Source organism: Cetorhinus maximus, chromosome 4 (genome assembly GCF_964194155.1).
Source record: "Cetorhinus maximus chromosome 4, sCetMax3.hap1.1, whole genome shotgun sequence".
NCBI classification, from domain to species: Eukaryota; Metazoa; Chordata; class Chondrichthyes; order Lamniformes; family Cetorhinidae; genus Cetorhinus; species Cetorhinus maximus.
Window position 1 is genome coordinate 86,465,314 of NC_135882.1, and position 20,217 is coordinate 86,485,530.

Genomic DNA, 20,217 nt, shown 5'->3' on the forward strand with positions numbered 1-20,217 from the left:
TCTAACCGAAAGCATGATAGAAAATCCTGGAACTCCCTTTCTACAGCACTGTGGGTGTGCCTACACCACATGGACTGCAGTGGTTCAGGAAGGCAGCTCGCCACCACCTTTTCAAGAGCAACTAAGGATGGGCAATAAATGCTGGGCCAGCCAGCGAAGCCCACATCTAGTGAATGAATAAAAAATAAGCTACACATAAATAAACCACAATGCCAAAGACCTGGAATGTTTGAGAGATCAGAATGGTCTTGCCAGATGTGGTCCTCTGATAGGCGCAGTGCAGTACTGTAATGCACAATCTAGAAGCTTGGCAAAATGCTGGGAATACTTATCAATATGGAAAGAGATCAGACGAGATTGAGTTTTATTCCTTTGCCACCAGAGCTATTACGTCAGATTCAAACCACTGGTTTGAAAATCAGATGTTAATACATAAGAAGCTTTTTTTTAAAAGTCTGCTTTCAATTGTATGAAACAAATGCAAGAAGAAAATATTCAAATACATGACAATAAGTGATCATGCTGATGGGTGAGTCAATGACATCTGAATTGAAATGTAAACTAAGACTATAGGAATGAAACAGAGACCAGTCATTTGTGAAAACATTTAATCAACTTTGTATAAAGCATTACCATATTTTTTTATAAAATGCAATTTTTCCCCCTAAATCCAATACTAGGACAATGAGACTTTTGGTATAATTTCAAGAAGATTTTGCAATATAGGTCTAAATATTCTTCTGCTTCAGCATAAGTGTATGATAAGCAGTACAAAACCTCAAAAACAGTGCATTGCTGCTTCCTATTTCAAAAGTTTTCACTGGTATCTACAAGTCATCGTGTGAGGCAATAGAAACAGCAGGGTTATGCATAAAGCCAATTAGGGATTGTGCATTTAAGAGCATGTAGAAATAATTCAATGATGGCAGTTGGTAAAACACACCCAAGGCATTGGATACTTGTCACATTCTGCGCAGTTTCAGATTGGAAAGGTGGTTGTGCTGAGACATTTTGCCCAAGTCCTATTAAAGCAGCTAAGCAAACCATACTCTGAACTTTAGAACTAGCATATTGGTTGTCAGGAAATATTCACTGCAACAGACTGCATTTGTGTAACGTGGTTTTTGCAGGCAGCACTGATACAATAACCTATTAAGTTTTAAAAGTATCAAAATCAGTCAAGTTATTGGAGGTACAAAACTTTTCCAAGCTTACTCTATGACTTTTCAGTGGCAACAATTCCAGTTCAAAAAGAAATCTCGAGGTAACTTATCACTTACAAGGGTTTGAAAATGCTTCAGTGTACAGAGAACCTAAAATTTGCTTTCTTTTAAAAATGATCTTTAAAAAATAATCAGACGATAGGTAGTGTATTTTAAAGAGACATTGGGATGGAACATAAAGGAAGTCCGTCCAACGAGAAATAAAATAATCTATCGATTAAAACTATGTTACCTGCAACAGGCATTTTTAACAGTAATTTGGTCAGTGACACCCATGAATGAAAAGAAACATAATCCCTGCTTTGCACCAGGTATGAGATGAATGTGGAGTTGCAGAGACACAGGAATGGCCAGTATTGCTGATGTAGGTCAAAGGTGGTGAGGAAAGACAGAGCCACAGTCTCATCACTTATAAGAGCTGTTTTTTCTTTCGTTGTGGGCGTTGGTGACAAGGCCAGCTTTTTTTTGCCCATCTTTCTAGGCCACTGTAAACAATAGTTAAGGGTCAACCACATCGCTGTGGGTCTGGAATCACATGTAAGTCAGACCAGGTAAGGATGACAGATTTTCTTCCCTAAAGGGGATTAGTGAACCAGATGGGTTCTAACGACAATCAATGATAGCTTCATAGACACTATTATTGCGCCTTTCAATTTCAGGCTTAATTAATTGAGTTTAAATTCCACCTGTGGCCTCTGGATTACTGCTCCAGTGATATTACCACTACACCATCATCTCCCTTATATTTATACAGCACCTTTAACATAATGAAATGCCCCAAGGCACTTCACAGGAGCATTATTAAACAAAGTATGACACCGAGTCACAAAGGAGGTATTAGGTCAGATGACCAAATGTTTGGTCAAAGAGATAGGCTTTATTGTCTCAAAGGAGAGCGGTAGGAGGGAATTCAAAATCTTAGGGCCTAGGCAATTGAAGGCACAGCCACCAACGGTGGAGCAATTATGATTGGGAATGCACAAGAAGCCAGAATTAGAGGAGTTCTGATATCTCAGAGATTGTGGGTTTGGAGGAGATTACAGTGATGGGGAGGGGTAAGGCCATAGTGGGATTTGAAAACAAGGTGGGAATTTTAAAGTCAAGTTGTTGCTTGATTGGGATCCCATGCAGGTCAGAAAGCACAAGAATGGGACTTGCTGCAAGTTAAGACACGAGCAGCAAAGTCTTGGATAACAAGTTTACAGAAGCTGGATTGTGGGAGACCAGCCAAGAGTGCATTACAAACGAAACGAAGGCAAGGATGAGCAGATTATCTGAAATGGGGCGAAGTCAAACTATGTGACAGAGGTGGAAGAATGTGGTCTAAGAGATAGCACGAATATGAATATATGAATTAGCAGCAGCAGTAGGCCACTCGGCCCCTCGAGCCTGCTCTGCCATTCAATAAGATCATGGTTGATCTGAATGTAACCTCTACCACACATTCCTGCCTACCCCCAACAACATTTCACCCCCTTGTTAATCAAGAATCCAGCTAGTTCTGTCTTAAAAATATTCAATGACTCTCTTTTCACCACCTTTTGAGGGACAGAGTTCGAAAGACACTCAACACTCGGAGAGAAAAAATTTCTCATCTGTCTTAAATGAATGACGCCTTATATTCAAAAAGTAACCCCTAGTTCTAGATTCTCCCACAAGAGGAAACATCCTCTCCACATCCACCCTGTAAAGACCCCTCAGGATCCTAAAGATTTCGATTAAGTCACCTCTTACTCTTCTAAATTCCAGCGGATACAAGCCTAACCTGTCCAGCTGTTCCTCATAGGACAACCCCCTCATTTCTGGTATTAGTCTAGCAAACCTTCTCTGAACTGCCTCTAACACGTTTACATCTTTCATTAAATAAGGAGACCAATACTGTACACAATATTTCAGATGTGGTCTCACCAATGCCCTGTACAACTGAAGCATAACCTCCCTACTAATGTAATCAATTGCCCTCACAATAAATGATAACATTCTATCAGCTTTCCTAATTACCTGCTGTACCTGCATACTAACCTTATGTAATTCATGCATCAGGACACACTGAGTCTGAGCTCTGAAATCTCTCATTGTTTTTTATTTTTCCTGCCAAAATGAACAATTTCACATTTGCCCACATTATACTTCATTTGCCAGATCTTTGCCCATTCACTTAAACTATGCCACTTTGCAGCCTCCTTGCGTTCTCTTCACAATGTGCTTTCCTACCTATCCTTGTGTTCTCAGCAAGTTTAGCAGCCATTTCTTCAGTCCCTTCGTCCAAATCATTTATATAAATTGTAAAAAGTTGAGGCGCCAGCACTGATTCCTATGATACACCACTCATCACATCCTGCCAACCAGAAGATGACCCATTTATGCCAACTCTCTGCTTCCTGTTAACTAGCCAATCTTCTACCTATGCCAATATGTTACCCCCTACACCATGAGCTTTTATTTTCTGCAATAACCTTTGATGTGGCACTTCATCAAATACCTTCTGGAAATCTAAGTACTGTACATCCACCAGTTCCCCTTTATCCACAGCATGTCATTCCTTCAAAGAACTCCAATAAATCGGTTAAACATGACTTCCCTTTTACAAAACCATGTTGACTCTGCCTGATTGCCGTGAATTTTTCTAAGTGCCCTACTATAACATCTTTAATAATAACTTCTAACATTTTCCCTAAGACAGATGTTAGGCTAACTGGCCTACAATTTCCTGCTTTCTGTCTCCCTCCCTTTTTGAATAAAGGGGTTATATTTGCTATTTTCCAATCTAATGGAACCTTCCCCAAATCTAGGCAATTTTGGAAAATTAAAACCAGTGCATCAACTATCTCATCAGCCACTTCTTTCTAAACCTTAGGGTGAAGTCCATCCAGACCTGGGAATTTGTCAGCCCGCAGCCCCAACAATTTGTTCAATACCACTTCTCTGGTAATTGTAATTTTCCCAAGCTCCTCCCTCCCTTCCATTTCCTGATTTATAGCTATTTCCAGGATATTACTTGTGACCTCTATAGTGAAGACCAAAGCAAAATATTGGTTTAATTCATCCTTACTTTCCATTATCAATGCCCCAGATGCACACTCTATAGAACCAACACTCACTTTGTTAAATCTTTTCTTATTTAAATATCTATAGAAAGTCTTACTATCCATCTTTATATTACTAGCTAGCTTTCTCTCAAACTCTAATTTACCCCTTATTAATCTTTTTGCCATTTTTTGCTGTTCTTTATATTCTTTCCAATCTTCTGACCTACCACCCGTCTTTGTGTAATTATATGCTTTTTATTTAAGTTTGATACTGTCTTTAACTTTTTTAGTTAATCATGGATGGTGGGCCCTCCCTTGGAATTTTTCTTTCTCATTGGAATGTATATATTCTGCATATTCTGAAATATCCCTTTAAATTTCTGCCACTGAAATTCTTTTGGCATATCCCTTAACCTCATTTGCCAGTTCACTTTAGCTGGTTCTGCTTTCATGCCCACATAATTGCCCTTATTTAAGTTTAAAATTCTAGCCTTGGATGCCCTCATTTCTCCCCCAAAATGAATGTAAAATTCAATCATATTATGATCAGTGCTACCTAGGGGTGCCTTCACCAGGAGGTTATCAATTAATCCTATCTCATTGCACAATACCAGGTCTAGTATAGCCTGCCCTCTGGTTGGCTCCAGAATGTGTTCTAAGAAACTATCTCAAAAACATATGAACTCATCTACGCTACCTTTGCCCATCTGTTTTTTCCAGTCTACCTGTGGATTAAAATCCCCCATGATTACTGCTGTACCTTTCTGGGAAGCTCTCATTAGTTCTTCTTTTATACTCTGTCCTACTGTGTAGTTACAATTAGGGGGCCTGTACACCACTCCTACAAGGGCGACTTCGTGCCTTTATCATTCCTCATCTCAACTCAAACTGCTTCTACATCCCGGTTGCCTGAACTTGGATCATCCCTTTCTATATCATCATTAATTAACAGAGCCACCCCTTCGCCTTTTCTTAACTTCCTGTCCTTCCTAAATGACACATACCCTCCAATATTCAGGTCTCAATCTATGTCGTCCTGTAGCCATGTCTCTGTAATGGCTATCAGATCATACTTATTTATTTCTATTTGTGCTATCAATTCATCAGTTTTGTTTTGAATGCTATGTGCGCTTAAATACAGAGTTTTTGTCCTTTTATTATTTTTATAGCATCTAGCCTTATCTGATTTACTGTTAGATTTGTACTCTCTGTCCCTTCCTGTCACAGTCTGTTTATCATTTCCTGTTAATACCTGTCTCTCTTGCCTGGTCTTTACTCTTTGGTTTACCACATCTTCCTAAATTTGATTCCTTGCCCTCACTATTCAGTGAGGTCAGAAGTTCATCTCAGGATTGTGGGACACCAAGGTTGCAACAGATTGTCTTAATCTCAGACTGCTCCCAGGAAGAGGGACAGAGTCTGTATTTAGGGAACAGAACTTGGAGTGGGGTGCAAAAACAATGGCTTCAGACTTACAATTATTTAACTGGAGGAAATTTCTGCTCATCCAGTACAGAATGTACATAGAATGTCATTTGTGATTTTGACCAGTGTAGCCTTCGTAATGTGGGTGATTCAGGTGCCAGTTTTGAAGACCCTTGAACAAGCATTCATTGGACCACAGTCATGAAGCAACGATGCCAGGGTTTAGAAAGAAAGGGAAGGTTGGAGATCGGTAATATGTTCAGTGCAGATTTCTTGAAGAAGGAAAGATAAAAAGTTTGAAGGAAACATGCACAGTGCTGAAGATATGGTTTAGCATGAAGCGGAGGACATAGTGTGCAGTCAGGAGCTGGGACAGGAAGGGAGTTGAGGGAGCAAACAGCAGGCTTCTTGGTCAGATGGAAAAAATTGGGTCTGTGAAGGCTAAACTCTTTTTTAAAAAAAATTCATTAATGGGAAGTGGGCTTCACTAGCTGAGTCAGCATTTACTGCCAATCCCTAGTTGTCCTTGAGGTGGTGGTAAGCTGCCTTCTTGAACCGCTGCAATCCATATGGTGTAGGTACACCCACAGTGCTATTAGGAAGGGAGTTCCAGGATTTTGACCCAGCAACAGGGAAGCAATATATTTCCAAGTCAGGATGGTGAGTGACTTGGAGGGGAACTTCCAGGTGTTGGTGTTCCCATCTGTCTGCCGCCCTTGACCTTCTAGATGGTAGTGGTCCAGTGTTTGGAAGGTGCTGTCTAAGCAGCCTTGGTGAGTTGCTGCAGTGCATCTTGTAGAAGGTACACACTGCTGCTGCTGTGCGTCGGTGATGGAGGGAGTGAATGTTTGTGGATGTGGTGCCAATCAAGCAGACTGCTCTGTCCTGGTTGGTGTCAAGCTTCTCGAGTGTTGTGGGAGTTGCACTCATCCAGGCAAGTCATCACACTCCTGACTTGTGCCCTGAAGATGGTGGCCAGGCTTTGGGGAGTCAGGAGGCGAGTTACTCATCGCAGGATTCCTAGCATCTGGCCTGCTCTTCTAGCCACAGTATTTATATGGATAGTCCAGTTCTGTTTCTGGTCAATGGTGATCCCCAGGATGTTGATAGAGGGGGATTCAATGATGGTAATGCCATTGAACATCAAGGGTCAATGGTTGGATTCTCTCTTGTTGGAGATGGCCATTGCCTGGCACTTGTGTGGCATGAATGTTACTTGCCACTTGTCAGCCCAAGCCTGGATATTGTCCAGGTCTTGCTGCATTTGGATATGGGCTGCTCAATGGAGGAAAAGCTGGAAGTTTGCAGGGTAGAAAAAAGGAGTCAAGAACAAGTCACAAAAAGCAGCATTTATGGACGGTTTCAATTTTGAATACAAAAAGGTTCACTTAACTTCATAGCACAAAAAGGATATGGGAAATATTGAAGGCATAAATATAACCACAGGCAAACAGTATAATTTAATATAAAGGCAAAAAACTGGGGATGCTGGAAATCCAAAACAAAAATAAAAATAACTGGAAAAACTCAGCAGGTCTGGCAGCATCTGCAGAGAGGAACACAGTTAACGTTTCGAGTCCGTATGACTTTTCAGTATAGTTTAATACCGTTTCAAGCATAGTTGCAGTGTCTTCACCTATCCTGTTAATTGGAACATTTAATCCAGAATATTAAATGTATTCAAATAATCTACCTTGAGATTTGGATACTGAAAGTGATCTCCATTTCAATCACTTTTCTTCAAGCTTGCCTAAAACATTAGTGCCAAGCTGCATGTTGTTTAAAAAAATAAAATCTCAAGCAACATGAGTTGATTCACAATAATTGCCATGCTAAACAATTCACAATGCATATTTTAATAACTTTTTATACTTAACAGCCATTAACATGCAGCAATTAAACACATTTTGGATACTCGGGCTGCAATTATATTTTGCCATAATTCAGATACATCACTCACCTGATGTTGGGCAGGCACTTGTTGCAATGTGGCCTTAGGTGAAGAATGCTGTGACTGTACCCATGGCTGATGTTGATGAGATGTAGGAGAAGTTTGATGATGCACTGTTGGGTGCTGTTTCACAGGTGGACAAGTTGGCAACTGAGGCTGAAAAGGCTGATTTGGGTGCTGCTGACCAGACATTAGACGTTCCTGCATCACTTGATCGGCATGATTCCCACTGGGACCCAGTGCACTGACTGGTCTTGGAAGGCTGCCAATATCCCTTGGTACAGAAGGGCTCATGTATTGTTGCGTCTGCATGCTTCTGGGACCAATGCTCCTCTGTCCAAGTCCCATGGTACCCGGGGACTGATGTGGCTGTTGAGGCAGGGGCATGCTTGAATAGCTTCCAACCTCCAGCTGCATTCCAGCACTGCCAGGCCTAACCTGTGGTGGAGGGGTGCCTGCTGGGTTACTCATAGCTTTCATAGGTGACATTGGAGGTGGAGAAGCATAAGTTCCCTGAGACTGTGTGGGGTGCATAGTTTGTGCATTAATTTGGTTAAGTGGGCCACCCGGATGTATAGGCTGCTGGTGCATTAGTCCTTGGCTGGTGCCAGCTGGGAATCCCACAGTATTTGGATAGCGGGGTATTGACTGGTTCACAGATGGGTTATTATTAAGGCCTAGGTTTTGATTTATCCCTGTATTACTGTTAACTAATCCCTGATTAATGTTACTATAAGGATATTGCGAATACTGCCCTGAGCTACTTACAGATTGTGAAGGTACTGCTTGGCTACGTGAACTAAAGTTTAAATTTTGTTGCCTGCTACTGGCTTGTTGAGAAGGATTAGGAGAAAATCTAGGACTGTGAGCAATGGAATCTCCATGGAGAGAATTGGGGGGAGGGGGGTGGGGATGGTACTGTTGGGTTGGAGTGTGACGTAAGGAAGGGCCCATGTTGGGGGTTTGCTGAGGCATGTGAGATAAGTGGCCTGGTCCTGAAGTCCCCATGAAAGGATTGCCTTGACTGAGGGCCTCTTGACCCTGAGTGAATTGGTTCACCCTCTGTTGCTGTGGCTGGCTGTGCTGTTGCAATGAATAATCACTACGTGTCAGGTAATTCCCCATCTGTTGCATGTGCTGAGCATGCCCTTGCCCTTGAGGTGGTGGCTGTGGTTGCTGCTGTTGCTGGAAGGCAGGTCGGGTCTGGTCTGGCACCTGGACAGCACGTGGTCCCCACATGGAGCTGCTGTCTACAAATTGCTGTCCACATCTTTCATTCTGCATAGTAGGGTACACTCCCATCTGAGCACCACTGTGAGGGACTGGTGGAACTGAGGGATTGTGGTACTGTGAGTGAGGTGATGCCAGGCCATTCCCAGGAGTATTACCAATCATTCGATTAGGCTGATCTACCAGATGTATTTTCTGTTGTTCAAACGGACCAAAATGATCATAATGAGCCAGCTTAGTTTGAGTCTGCGTGGGTGGGGGATGATGGAGGGGAGACTGCATGGAGCCAAATCCTTGATCCATGGGTAGTTGTTGCCCAAGAGCGTTCACTGGATTCTCGGAAAAACCGCATTCTCCAAGGCCTTCAAGCCCTTCGCTGAAAATGTTCCCATCGTCACCAAACAAACTCAGCATACCAGGATCTGCCATCTTCCTTGTGCTCACAGCTCTCCTAGTGGCACAAAAAGTAAACTATTCTGTGCTTCACCTCGCCGCTTCCCTTCGATGTGTACGTCCTCAAAGCCTTAAATCCTATGACTAATCTCCTGCATGTCACTCCACATTTCCTTAATTCTTTTGGACAATTCAGTGTCAGGCAAAGTCTGGATAGAGGTCCTAGGGAGAAAATGAAAATAAATAAAATTGAGGACAAATGGAATGAATGTAACACACACAAAGACAATCAATAAGATCACATTAAAATGTTCCCTTCCCTCTATATAGACTGCCACAAAGAGGTGCTCAGCTTTCTAGGAAGTTAAAAAAGTTAAAACTGTAAGATATAGAAACGTATTCTCAGTCTTTTGCTTAGTTTGTACCAAGAGTATCCTACACAATATATTATTCATAACCAGTGCAAGCACTAACCTGACCCTTTAATTCATTCTTCATTACACTCCTCAATTCTACATTCCTGGTTGCAAAAGAACAAAAGAACACAAACTGCAGCCACAGCAGCTGCCAACACACCAGGCAAGCAGCTGTATGAATACAGCAGAGCACTCCATCTGCTATAGTAAGGCCGAGTATATGTACCAACCTCTTCCATTGCGTTCCTAACCTCCTCATCTCTAAAAGCAACATAATCAGATATTCAAGCAGAATTATTGTACATAGATGACAAAATTCAACTACAGTGCACAGGACTATGTTTTATAGAAAATAGTTCACAGAACTAGTATGCCTTAAACAGTAGCAAAGGCTGGTAAATGCATAGCTCACAACAGAAAATAAAACTCTAACTTTTATGTTAATTGTACACAAGGTATTGATCCAAGTACATCCTTAGATCAATCTTTAGATTTATTGATAATTGAACAGGCATTTTTCCAAACTCAACTGCTGCTAACACTGCAGTTAGATTCACAATATTACTGATAACTTTATAGTACAAATCTTTATAGTACAGATTCATAGTATAATTGATATAACTTTAAGCTATTGTCCAACAAGTGTACAGAAATCAGTATTTTCACCCTTCCATCCACATGCCAGAAATGAATGAGTAGCCAAAACAATGGATTTACATATTCCAGGCCACATTTTCGAAATGATCTGACAAAGGAAGCACAGCCACAGGGTTCATCGCTCACCCTGAGGCAAACAGATTACCAGTGATGTAACAAGCTCCATTTGTGACTAAGTGCGTATTCCAGCTGGAGTGTCTGGCAGATTATTCTTTCACCATTCAGACAAAGCTAAACAGCAGGATGACCATTTAGTAGTGCATCCCAACCTCCAAAAAGTTAGAACTATCGCAACAGTACCCACAAAACATTACAAGGGGAGAAGATTGAAGGACATTGCGATCTGATTACTCCTTTTACCTTTGTTTTACAGATACATTCTAAATCTCATCAGGACCAAGTAGTAGCTCCAGTTCAATGAATCTGAAATGGACGTCATTTCTTGGGCAAGAGTTAAATGTTTTCTATCCACCCAGCCCACCCACTTATGTTTCCCTTTCCAATCAGCAAGCATAAAAAACCAGAATATTTATCAACCAAAACTACTTTACCACTAGTTTGAACAAAGAGCATCAGCATCTCTCAGTTTGACACTGTACATTGCTCAACACCATTTCAGGGCATCATGGTCAGCTATGACATTCACAAGTACAATTACACAGCATGAAGCAAAGCAGCTTCAGAGCCATCTGCTCCTACTGACCTATTTTTTTATTGAAGTGCAATGATCCTTAATCACTTGCACTGGAGGGAAGGGATGTTTTCACATAGAAAAGCGTACAAATTTAGAAACAACACATTTTTCTGCAAGCTCTCCTGTCTAAAAAGGATGAAGAAGAAACAACTAAAAGCAAAGTCTCATTTTACCTTTTTCTTTATACTAAGCAAATAATCTGAACACAACATATCACAGCAAACTGTGTGTTATCCAGCACTCTATCAACTGGAATTCACTAGTGACCAGAATTTCTGACTCAATGTTTTTTTAAAAAGGCTTTCAGTGTTCAGATAATGCAATCTTATATAAAAAAACTAATAACAGTAGATTGGAAATCTGCAAAAGTTGTTCTTAGGCTTTACATTGAAATCATTCAATTATTGAGTCAGTTTTAGTTATTGTGTCTGAAGATATACCGCATCTCGTCTTGGGTCCAGAGTAGTGTAACTCCCTGTTAACTGACATTTTTGACTAACCAGCACCACCCATTCCCCAAGTGAGCTGGGTAAAAAAGAATTTACTGTATTTCACTATGTCAGTCTAATACAAAGTGGACAGATGAAAGGGTGAAGGGAAGGTAATTTCCCTACCAATATCCTTGTGACAATACTGCATCAAGTGATCTCCAAACAATTACATCTGCTTTTAAAGCAGAGACTAAATTAACAGAAGATGAAGGGGTGGGACCCAATGGCTACATGCTGAGGAACAGGAAAAAATATAACAACAGATTTGTATTAACGTACATTTTCCTTCATAGTTCATCCAGTCACTGATTTAACAAATCCGGTCATTTCTTTCATTATTTTGTACTAAAAAGATTTCAAGAGACTTGAACCAGCGCATCTATGTGAATGGGTTGTTTATTAATTACTGATTGTCCCCATAATGCCAAAGGGCCCCATACTCAAATAGGCTTTCCTCACAGTCACTATTACATTCCTTTTCCTTCCCTCTCCAGCCACTGACTACAGCCGAAAATAATTTATCTGTTCCTCTTTCGTAGCACAGCATAGTGAGAGAGATTGGGGGCAACTTATGCATCATGAATAAACTGCAGTACAAAGACAGGCTGAGTGCCACAGGATATAAATGGGCAAAGGTCACAACAGTAAGCCAGAGAGTTTTGCATGGGGCTCTAGCTGTTACACATATGCATAGCTGCCTCTTTCTGTCAATACTATACTGCAATTAATCAAGAACATTAATTATATATAATCTACCTCAAAACTAAATTGAATACAAGGATGTTGCCTAGGCCAGAAATTACACTTATACGCTAAATGTACTGGCCTGCTTCTGGAATTTGTACAGCTGCATTCTATTCAACACCCTCAACCCCTCCTCCTATTACTCATACTACCATAGGCCTCAGTTTCCATCATAAGGAAACCTATTCAACAACCCCAGAAACAAGGGCTCTTATGGAAACCTAAATCCTTGCCCAATTTCTACTTTTAACTTGAATCCAACAAGTTACTGTAAAATATAAAAAGTTCTAAAAAAAGTACAACCTTTGCTCATTCACAATACATAACATACCCACCTACCATAAAAAATTCCCTTGAAACTATCCCACTAAAATCAATGAGGATTACTTTGTGTGCTTTAAAATAACGAGATAAAACATCAGTACCCCTTACAAACTATGGAAACATTCAGGAGTTACTGAATTGTCAATTTAAAAGTCAGTTATTTCACTTAACCAATTCTTTTCATTTTTAGTCTGAGCATTTCACAAGTTTCAAGCTCAAGTGGAACACCAAAAATCATTTTAATTGCCATAACGCAATTCAAGAAAGAATATTACACCAGATTACAACACAAACACAGTTTGTGCTATGTTCACAACTGTCTGACATAAAGAAAGAACTTGCATTTATATAGGTGTTAGAAGCCAATTTCTGACTGCATTACAAGATCACTGCATGGTGCAATGTTTGTTATATCCTGAATTCAATTTCTAACACAGGCCTTGTAAAGATTACATTTATGGGAAGAATAGCCTGAACTAAGTGTGCTTCCATGATTTATACATAGGGCTGCCCAGATTCAGGTCAAACAGGACAAGTTAAATTACCAGTTTGACGCATGCAGCCTCGATTCTGCATTTACATTAGACTCGTATCATCCTGATAAACTTTTAATATGCACACATTTGACCCAGGCCAATTTAGGGGTCAAGGGTGAACACATTTAAACTCAAATAAACTAAGTAACCTATTTATATACAACTAACTATTACAACTAAGTTGCAAATAATCCTCAAATATGAAAGAAATTCATGCAAAAACTAGTATGTATATAAACTTCTACTTGGCTGAGCTTTCCTACTACCAAATTCTCTACAAAAGATGGGAAGGTGTTGATACCCGAGTCACTTGGATATAACAACATAAAGAAAAGCCAATAGCAAGTTCTATGTAAATGGATACATATGACCATAAGTTTCAACTAAAGTTCCAGGTTATTTCCTGTCAATGAACGTTAGATCCTTCCCCTCTTCTTTCATAGTGATAGGATCATACATCCTTTTATCAGTTGGGTATGTTACATATTCAGGGGGAGAAAAGTCATGTCAGATATCTGAATTCATACCTATGTCCCTACATTTTCTTTCTTTGCAATCACCACATCATCACCACAGCCCCCACCCAACATCCCATAAGCCAATTCCGGAAACATCATAAAGAAAAGCAAAATACTGCAGATACTGGAAATCTGAAATAAAAACAAAATGCTGGAAAAACTCAGCAGGTCTGGCACCATCTGTGGAGAGGGAAAGAGTTAACATTTTGAGTCAGTATGACTGTTCTTATATCATAAGGATGTTGAGCAAGGTCCAGAGAATTGACTATCCAAAATCTGTGGTGATACTCTAGTTTTCTAAAAATGTGCTTTTAACAGCTTCATAAAGTCTGCGAGACATTAATCCTCACTAACACAGGCCATTTCTCTGAGAAAAATAAAACTTACTAACATTCATTCTGAGTTGATTGCCCTGCATCAAGTCAGACTCTTCTGCGTGATGGTTAATAACATCCCTTGTTACCTAACTATCAACCCTAGCTCTCCATTAAACTCCCTAAGGGAAAACTCACTGCTCCACAGTTACCAGGTTGTAATGTCAATGCTTTTTCAAATATGGGCATAAGTATCATCCTCCAATCGTCTGAAATTTCCCCAGTTCTCTCAATTACTCAAAACTTTTACTAGGGCATCACTAACAATCAATTTCCTTCAAATTGCCCTTAAAATTAGCCTACACCATTTCACTTGATATGCGAGCAATCCATGAGTTTTACTTTTACCTGCTACACAAGGGCAAGATTCAACAGTTAAAAATAGATGCCAAATGTGTGTTCAACTGATCTCTCATGCCCTAGTTAGCATCCATAATTTTACGTGAGTCACCCAGCAATGGTCCATCTAATTAACAGAATTATCTTGGCCATGTTCTATTAACTGTTCTAAATTCATTTTAGTTTTTCAAATATATTTTTCTGTCCAGAAGCCTCAAAATGCCTTTTTTGAGCCAAAGTCAATGAAGGTGTCATTTTCAGCTTACCTTATCAAAGTGAACCAGATAATGTTAACAATACATGTCAGTGTTCAGGTAATGGTGGGACTGTGAGAATAATGTATTCGTTGTAAGCCTGACTTTTTTTAAATGAGGAAAGGTAGAGGAAGCACAAGAGAATCTAAAAGCGAGTTTAAAATTGAGAAACCATACTGCTTCTTATAAATATGCACACCCAAAAAACCTACCTAACTGGAAATCACAAAATACAATTAAAATCTTGAGAAGCATTTTCGGTAAATGGGATGACAAACCTGCATTCAAACATATAAAGTTATAACATTAATTCTTTAAGGGAGCTTATAAAACTGTGGCAGATGAGTTCAACACAAGGAAGTGCAAGGTCACCCACACTAGACTCAACAAAAAGATTGATCACTGTACTTTCTAAATGGTGGGAAGCTAGAAACTGGAAGAGCAGAAGTCACTAGAAATTAATGGGCAGATAACAAAAGGAATTTAAAAGGTAAATGCTATGTTGTTAGCCGTCATCTAAAAGGAGCTGGAAGTTTTGCTAGTTATATAAAGCTCTGGTTAGATAGCATTTGGGATCCTGCATCCAGCTCGAGGTATTGCACCTTAAGGAGAATATAATGGCCTTGGAGCTGGTGCAGTGTAGTTTCATCAGAAAGGTAGCGGTGCTAAAAAAGGTTAAATTGAGGACAGGTGCCTTGGGTATGGAAGAATAAGATATGATCTAATTAAGGTGTATGAGATGATTAAAGGATTTTATAAAGGTAGAGAGAAAATATTTCCTCTGGTGGACGAATCCAGAAAAATGGGCATGACCTTAAAATTAGAGCTCAGCTGCTCCGAAGTTATGTCAGGAAGCACTTCTTCATGTAAAGGTTAATGGAAATCTGGAATTCTCCCACCAAAAAAGCTGTTAAGGCTATTCCAATGAAAGTTTCAAACTGAAATAAGACTTTTGTTCGGCTAGGGTATTAAGGGATATGGGAACAAGACAAGTAAATGCAGTTAAAAGACAAGTCAGTTATTATCTAACTGAATGGCAGAACAGGCCTGTAAAGCTGAATGGCCAACTCATGTTCTTTTGATAGTGAAATTAATGCAGGTATATAATAGAGGGAATTATTAGGTGATAACTCAGCAGCAACTCAAGTCAAATTATACAATGCTGCATGCTCTCCTTTCCTTACCATTCAGGTTTTCTGAAGTACTCATCACAACAGGTACAGACTGCACCAGCTGATCACTTGCTCCAAGCTCCTCCAGATACCCAGCTACAACTCCAGTTACTAGATTTGCTGTAAACCTGAGGAAGCCAGCCAAAAATGTTGCCCCAAAACCAATTATCATCTCCCAGATACCAAGATGAGCACTAAAGAAATCATACACTCAAGTTCAGCAATCACACAATGTAGTCAAGCTGTAAACATTAAATTCAAGTGAGCCTGTTTGTTTAAATGGATACCTCACCTTTTCAGGAATGTGTTTAAACAGGCAGACTCTAAGCTGCGTTTAAAAATCAGCAGCCATTGCAATCAGCATTGGGAGCTTGATGACCAGATAACTGGAGGCCCATAGTTGGTATTGAGGGAACATTTTAGGCAGTGTCTCTCTCAGCTGTATCACAGGTTCTGTGGCTGGAGTTGCAGATTGCTACAAGAAGCTGTGATCAAGTAGAATCAACTGGCCAGCTTTGGTTCACCAACTGATCCTGCTGGCAGAAAAACCATGCTTAAACAAAAGTGCTAACAGCCTCACCCCAACAGTTTTCAAGTACTGCACAATTTTAAGGATAATGGAAACACAAGTAATCCAGGTTACACTGTAATTCCTAATGCTCTGTTTTTAATCCATATTTTACAAACTAATAGCTGTTATCACTAAAAGCATGTTATTTATCCAAAGAGCAACAAGTGCATCATAGAGCCCAAGAGTACATTTTTCTCCTCCAATTGCTGCTTCTTTCTCCCTCACCCAACACACCTTTACTGTCAATCAATTCACCACTGATTGTACTGCTTCTATGGCCAGTGTGAATACGTATAATTTTCCATATTGGTTTGCCATCCTTTTCATTTGAAAAAAATAATTGCAGTCTAACTTAGTGTATATTTTCTATGCGGATTCAAGTATACACTGCAACAGTTCTGCATTACAAAGCAGTGTTCCCTCATACACTATTAGATTATGCAAACACAACAACTTGCATTTAACATAGCACCATAATGAAGAAAAATGTTCCAAGGCGCTTCATACTAATTATTAAAAAAAAGGTATTGAGAAAGGTAATTAAAAGTTTGGTCAAAAATATGGGTCTTAAAGGAAGAGTAAGAATTGAAGATAATGAGAGGTGCAAGGAGGGAATTCCATAACATAGCACCCAGGTGGCCAAAGAACAGCCGTCAATGCTTGGGAAGGGAAGAAGCACAAGAGGTCTTAATCAGTATAACTGAAAGTATGGGCTTTTAGGGGGATGGGGAGGTTTAGGGGTGGTGAAGTTTACAAAGATAGGGAGCAATGAAACCATGAGTGATTTAGACAGGAGGATGGGAACTTTAAAATCACAGACTTAGGATCAGGGCAAGTTCTTTTGTCTAAGATGTCTTAAAAAAAGCATACTGCATTAAAAAGTTGAAGGTATTAAAAAGCTCAATTTAAGATAAAAATTATTTTGTCTGCTAGATAAAAGCATAGATCAAGGTTTAAGTACTTTCTTCTGCTGAGAAAAACACGAGACTGAGCAGTACATGCAATGTGCTCCCCTTGAGGCTAAATGTATTTTTCTTGCCTTGTTATACTCTCATTATATTGTTATGATCCTAGCTGATGTTACTACTGGACAAGCCAAGTCTCAGGGTGGACACCTGGCTTGATAGTATCTATCAACAAAAAAAAAGTTAGCATCTAGCTTGTTTTTTTGTTTACATACGTGGATAGTGGCTACTGAACAGAGTCACAGAAGTCAGCTGATGAACTTTTAACAAAAGAATAAAATATTTATTAAATAAGAAAAGATGAACTGTATTACAATACTCCTTCACCCACAACTATACCTTAACAGTTATATACAGATTTCTAAGGATAACAAGTTACAAAAGCTATCTTATACTCTCTAATGTTCACAGTAAGTCAACAGTCCGTGTAAACCAATAGGCACCCTGTGGTCAGACACACCATACTCTGAAACCAAGTGACAGATGCCACCCCAGACAGATGCCATGGATCTCTCCTCAGCCTGCCCACAGATACTTGTCACACTGCGATCCAACCAGTCTCACTGAACTCAGTCTTTTACACAAGGGTTTCCAATCTCCACTCTCCAAGAACTCATTTTGGAATCACAGTGCAGAAGAGGCCCTTCGGCCCATCGAGTCTACACCGACATGTGAGAAACACCTGACCTACCTGCCGAATCCCATTTACCAGCACTTGGCCCATAGCCTTGAATGTTATGACATGCCAAGTGCTCATCCAGGTACTTTTTAAAGGATGTGAGGCAACCCGCCTCCACCACCCTCCCAGGAATCTTTTCCCAAACCTACGCCTTCTCTCTTTTGCCTTCCGCAAAGGTCCACCTCCAGGGTTTCGAACTCTCCTTCCGATATTCCTCTTCCCTGGATCGCCACATGCATTCAAGCTTCCTTCCACACACTGTTTCTCACTGACTCAGCCATACGCCACTCAACAGTACACCACTGCCTCAAATGCCCATTGTAAAGAGTTACAGACCGTCAGGCTTTTCGCACGTCTATATTGCATTAAATCTGTGTCCTGAAGCTTTCGTCTCTTTAAGCTTGAAGCCTCCCTCTCTGCTCCTTACTGTCACTTCCACAGGACGAAACCTCTTCCAGATTCCTGTCCTTTGACTAGACTGTCCTCTTGGGACATTTCCTGGTCCACTCCCCTGGGTTTGGGGACTTTATTCTTTAGTTTCTGGAACTTGCTTCTGCTGGCAACTGCTTCCAACTGAACTCAAGCTGCTTTTTAGTTTTGTGTGTGTTGTGTGTGGGGCGCCTCCCTCTCTGAACCCCTGTTACTAGGCAACAGCACCATTTCTTTCCTACTCATTTGCTTCAACTCTCCTTCAAGAGTCATAAAAATCTCACTAGAAATGCAGGTATACAAACAGAGCTTTACACCTGCTGCCTCCATCCAAAAACAAAACTAGATCCCAGGTTTCACCTTTTAAACCACAAATAGAAAAAAATATAAATTGAACTTAAACTTAAAGATATACCTTATTTCTAACACACAAATACAAATATAACTTAAGCTATCTCTATTTCCTAACAACATGAAACGTCACCTAAAACATCTCTACATATGCTTACCTCGTTTCATTTAACTTTAGGTGCAACTTTGATTCCATTTACAAAAGCAGGACAAGGAGTTCAGAATTAAAGGAACAATGCTGCTTGCATACAAGAATAGCGGGAAGTAAAAGGACAACATCCCCTATAGTTGCACATAGAATCAGACATTTTCATTTAGGGGCCAATTACAAAACCAAGGGAACGGCTTGAAATATTTGGTCTGTTAGCACAGAGACTTATGTAACATGACAGGTTCATGAACTGAATGATGATAAAGTTTAAGTGCATCTTCATAAAGTTTTCACTTAGGATGTGAAATATTTAAAATGATGTATCAGTAAATTAATGAAATATCACATCAGAAATCATTCGCTTTCTTCAAAGGCAGAACCAAAGTGACAGGATAGCCAAAACAGGTCCTCAGGAAATACCCGTTTCAGCAATAAATCAGACACAATGTGGTGAGTTGTCTTCCACATTATGATAGTATATTTAGAATGATTTCAAGTGCACCAAATTCAAATTAATTTCCTTTTCAACAAGTTACTGATTCAAGAATTGAGAGGCAATTTGAAAATAGTAAGAGTAAAAATTAGATTTTATATAATTTCCCATAGTTGAGATCAACTCTTCCTAAGATTTGACTTTTGCACAATGGCAACATTGGAGAAACAGCTCGGTTACTACACCAAACAGCTTTTAAACATTCTTTTATATTTATAAAATTAAAGACATAGTAATACAGGAAAGAAATATGGCAAGGTTAGAAAAAATAAACTGACTTATGCTGTTATACGTGATATCAATTTGGCAACAAATTCATAGCATAAACAAAAAACTAGGTTAAATTTATGACATAGTATCATAAATTGGCATCGCTCCAACATTACTGCTCAGATCCAGTGTAAGGTGGTACAATAAATGTAGAAATGGATCTAACTATTTAGTGGCATGATCCTTTCAGGCTGATGGGTTTGCATGATAAATTTCAAGCACCTATTGTAATGGTAGCTTCAAGTATTATAGAATCAATACCACTTGACTGACCATTTTCGTGGGTTTTGCAAGTGGAAGCATGGGAATACCAATTTGCAAATTGGTAACATACAGTCACATATCTTGTCTCATTTTGTGCCAACAGAGTCAACATATAAGCTCTGAAGAAGAGTGATACGGACTCGAAACGTTAACTGGATTACTAGTCTAGCAACATTACCACTGCCCCAGTGTTCCCTGCAATGAGGGAAATATCAAGCACCCTGATCTCAGGAAACTTAATGCTAACTGCCCAACCTGGCCCTCTCCACTAGCC

At 39.8% G+C, this 20,217-nt stretch overlaps 1 protein-coding gene across 1 annotated transcript in view; it reads right to left on the minus strand.

The window, feature by feature from the left end:
• Positions 1–20,217, minus strand: part of chd7 (chromodomain helicase DNA binding protein 7) — a 277,990-nt gene that overhangs the window by 240,852 nt on the left and 16,921 nt on the right. Inside the window, exon 2 of the mRNA XM_078540439.1 lies at positions 7,638–9,473. Coding sequence (XP_078396565.1) covers positions 7,638–9,287 — 1,650 coding nt within the window. The 5' untranslated portion in view covers positions 9,288–9,473. The remainder of the gene's footprint in view (positions 1–7,637; positions 9,474–20,217) is intronic.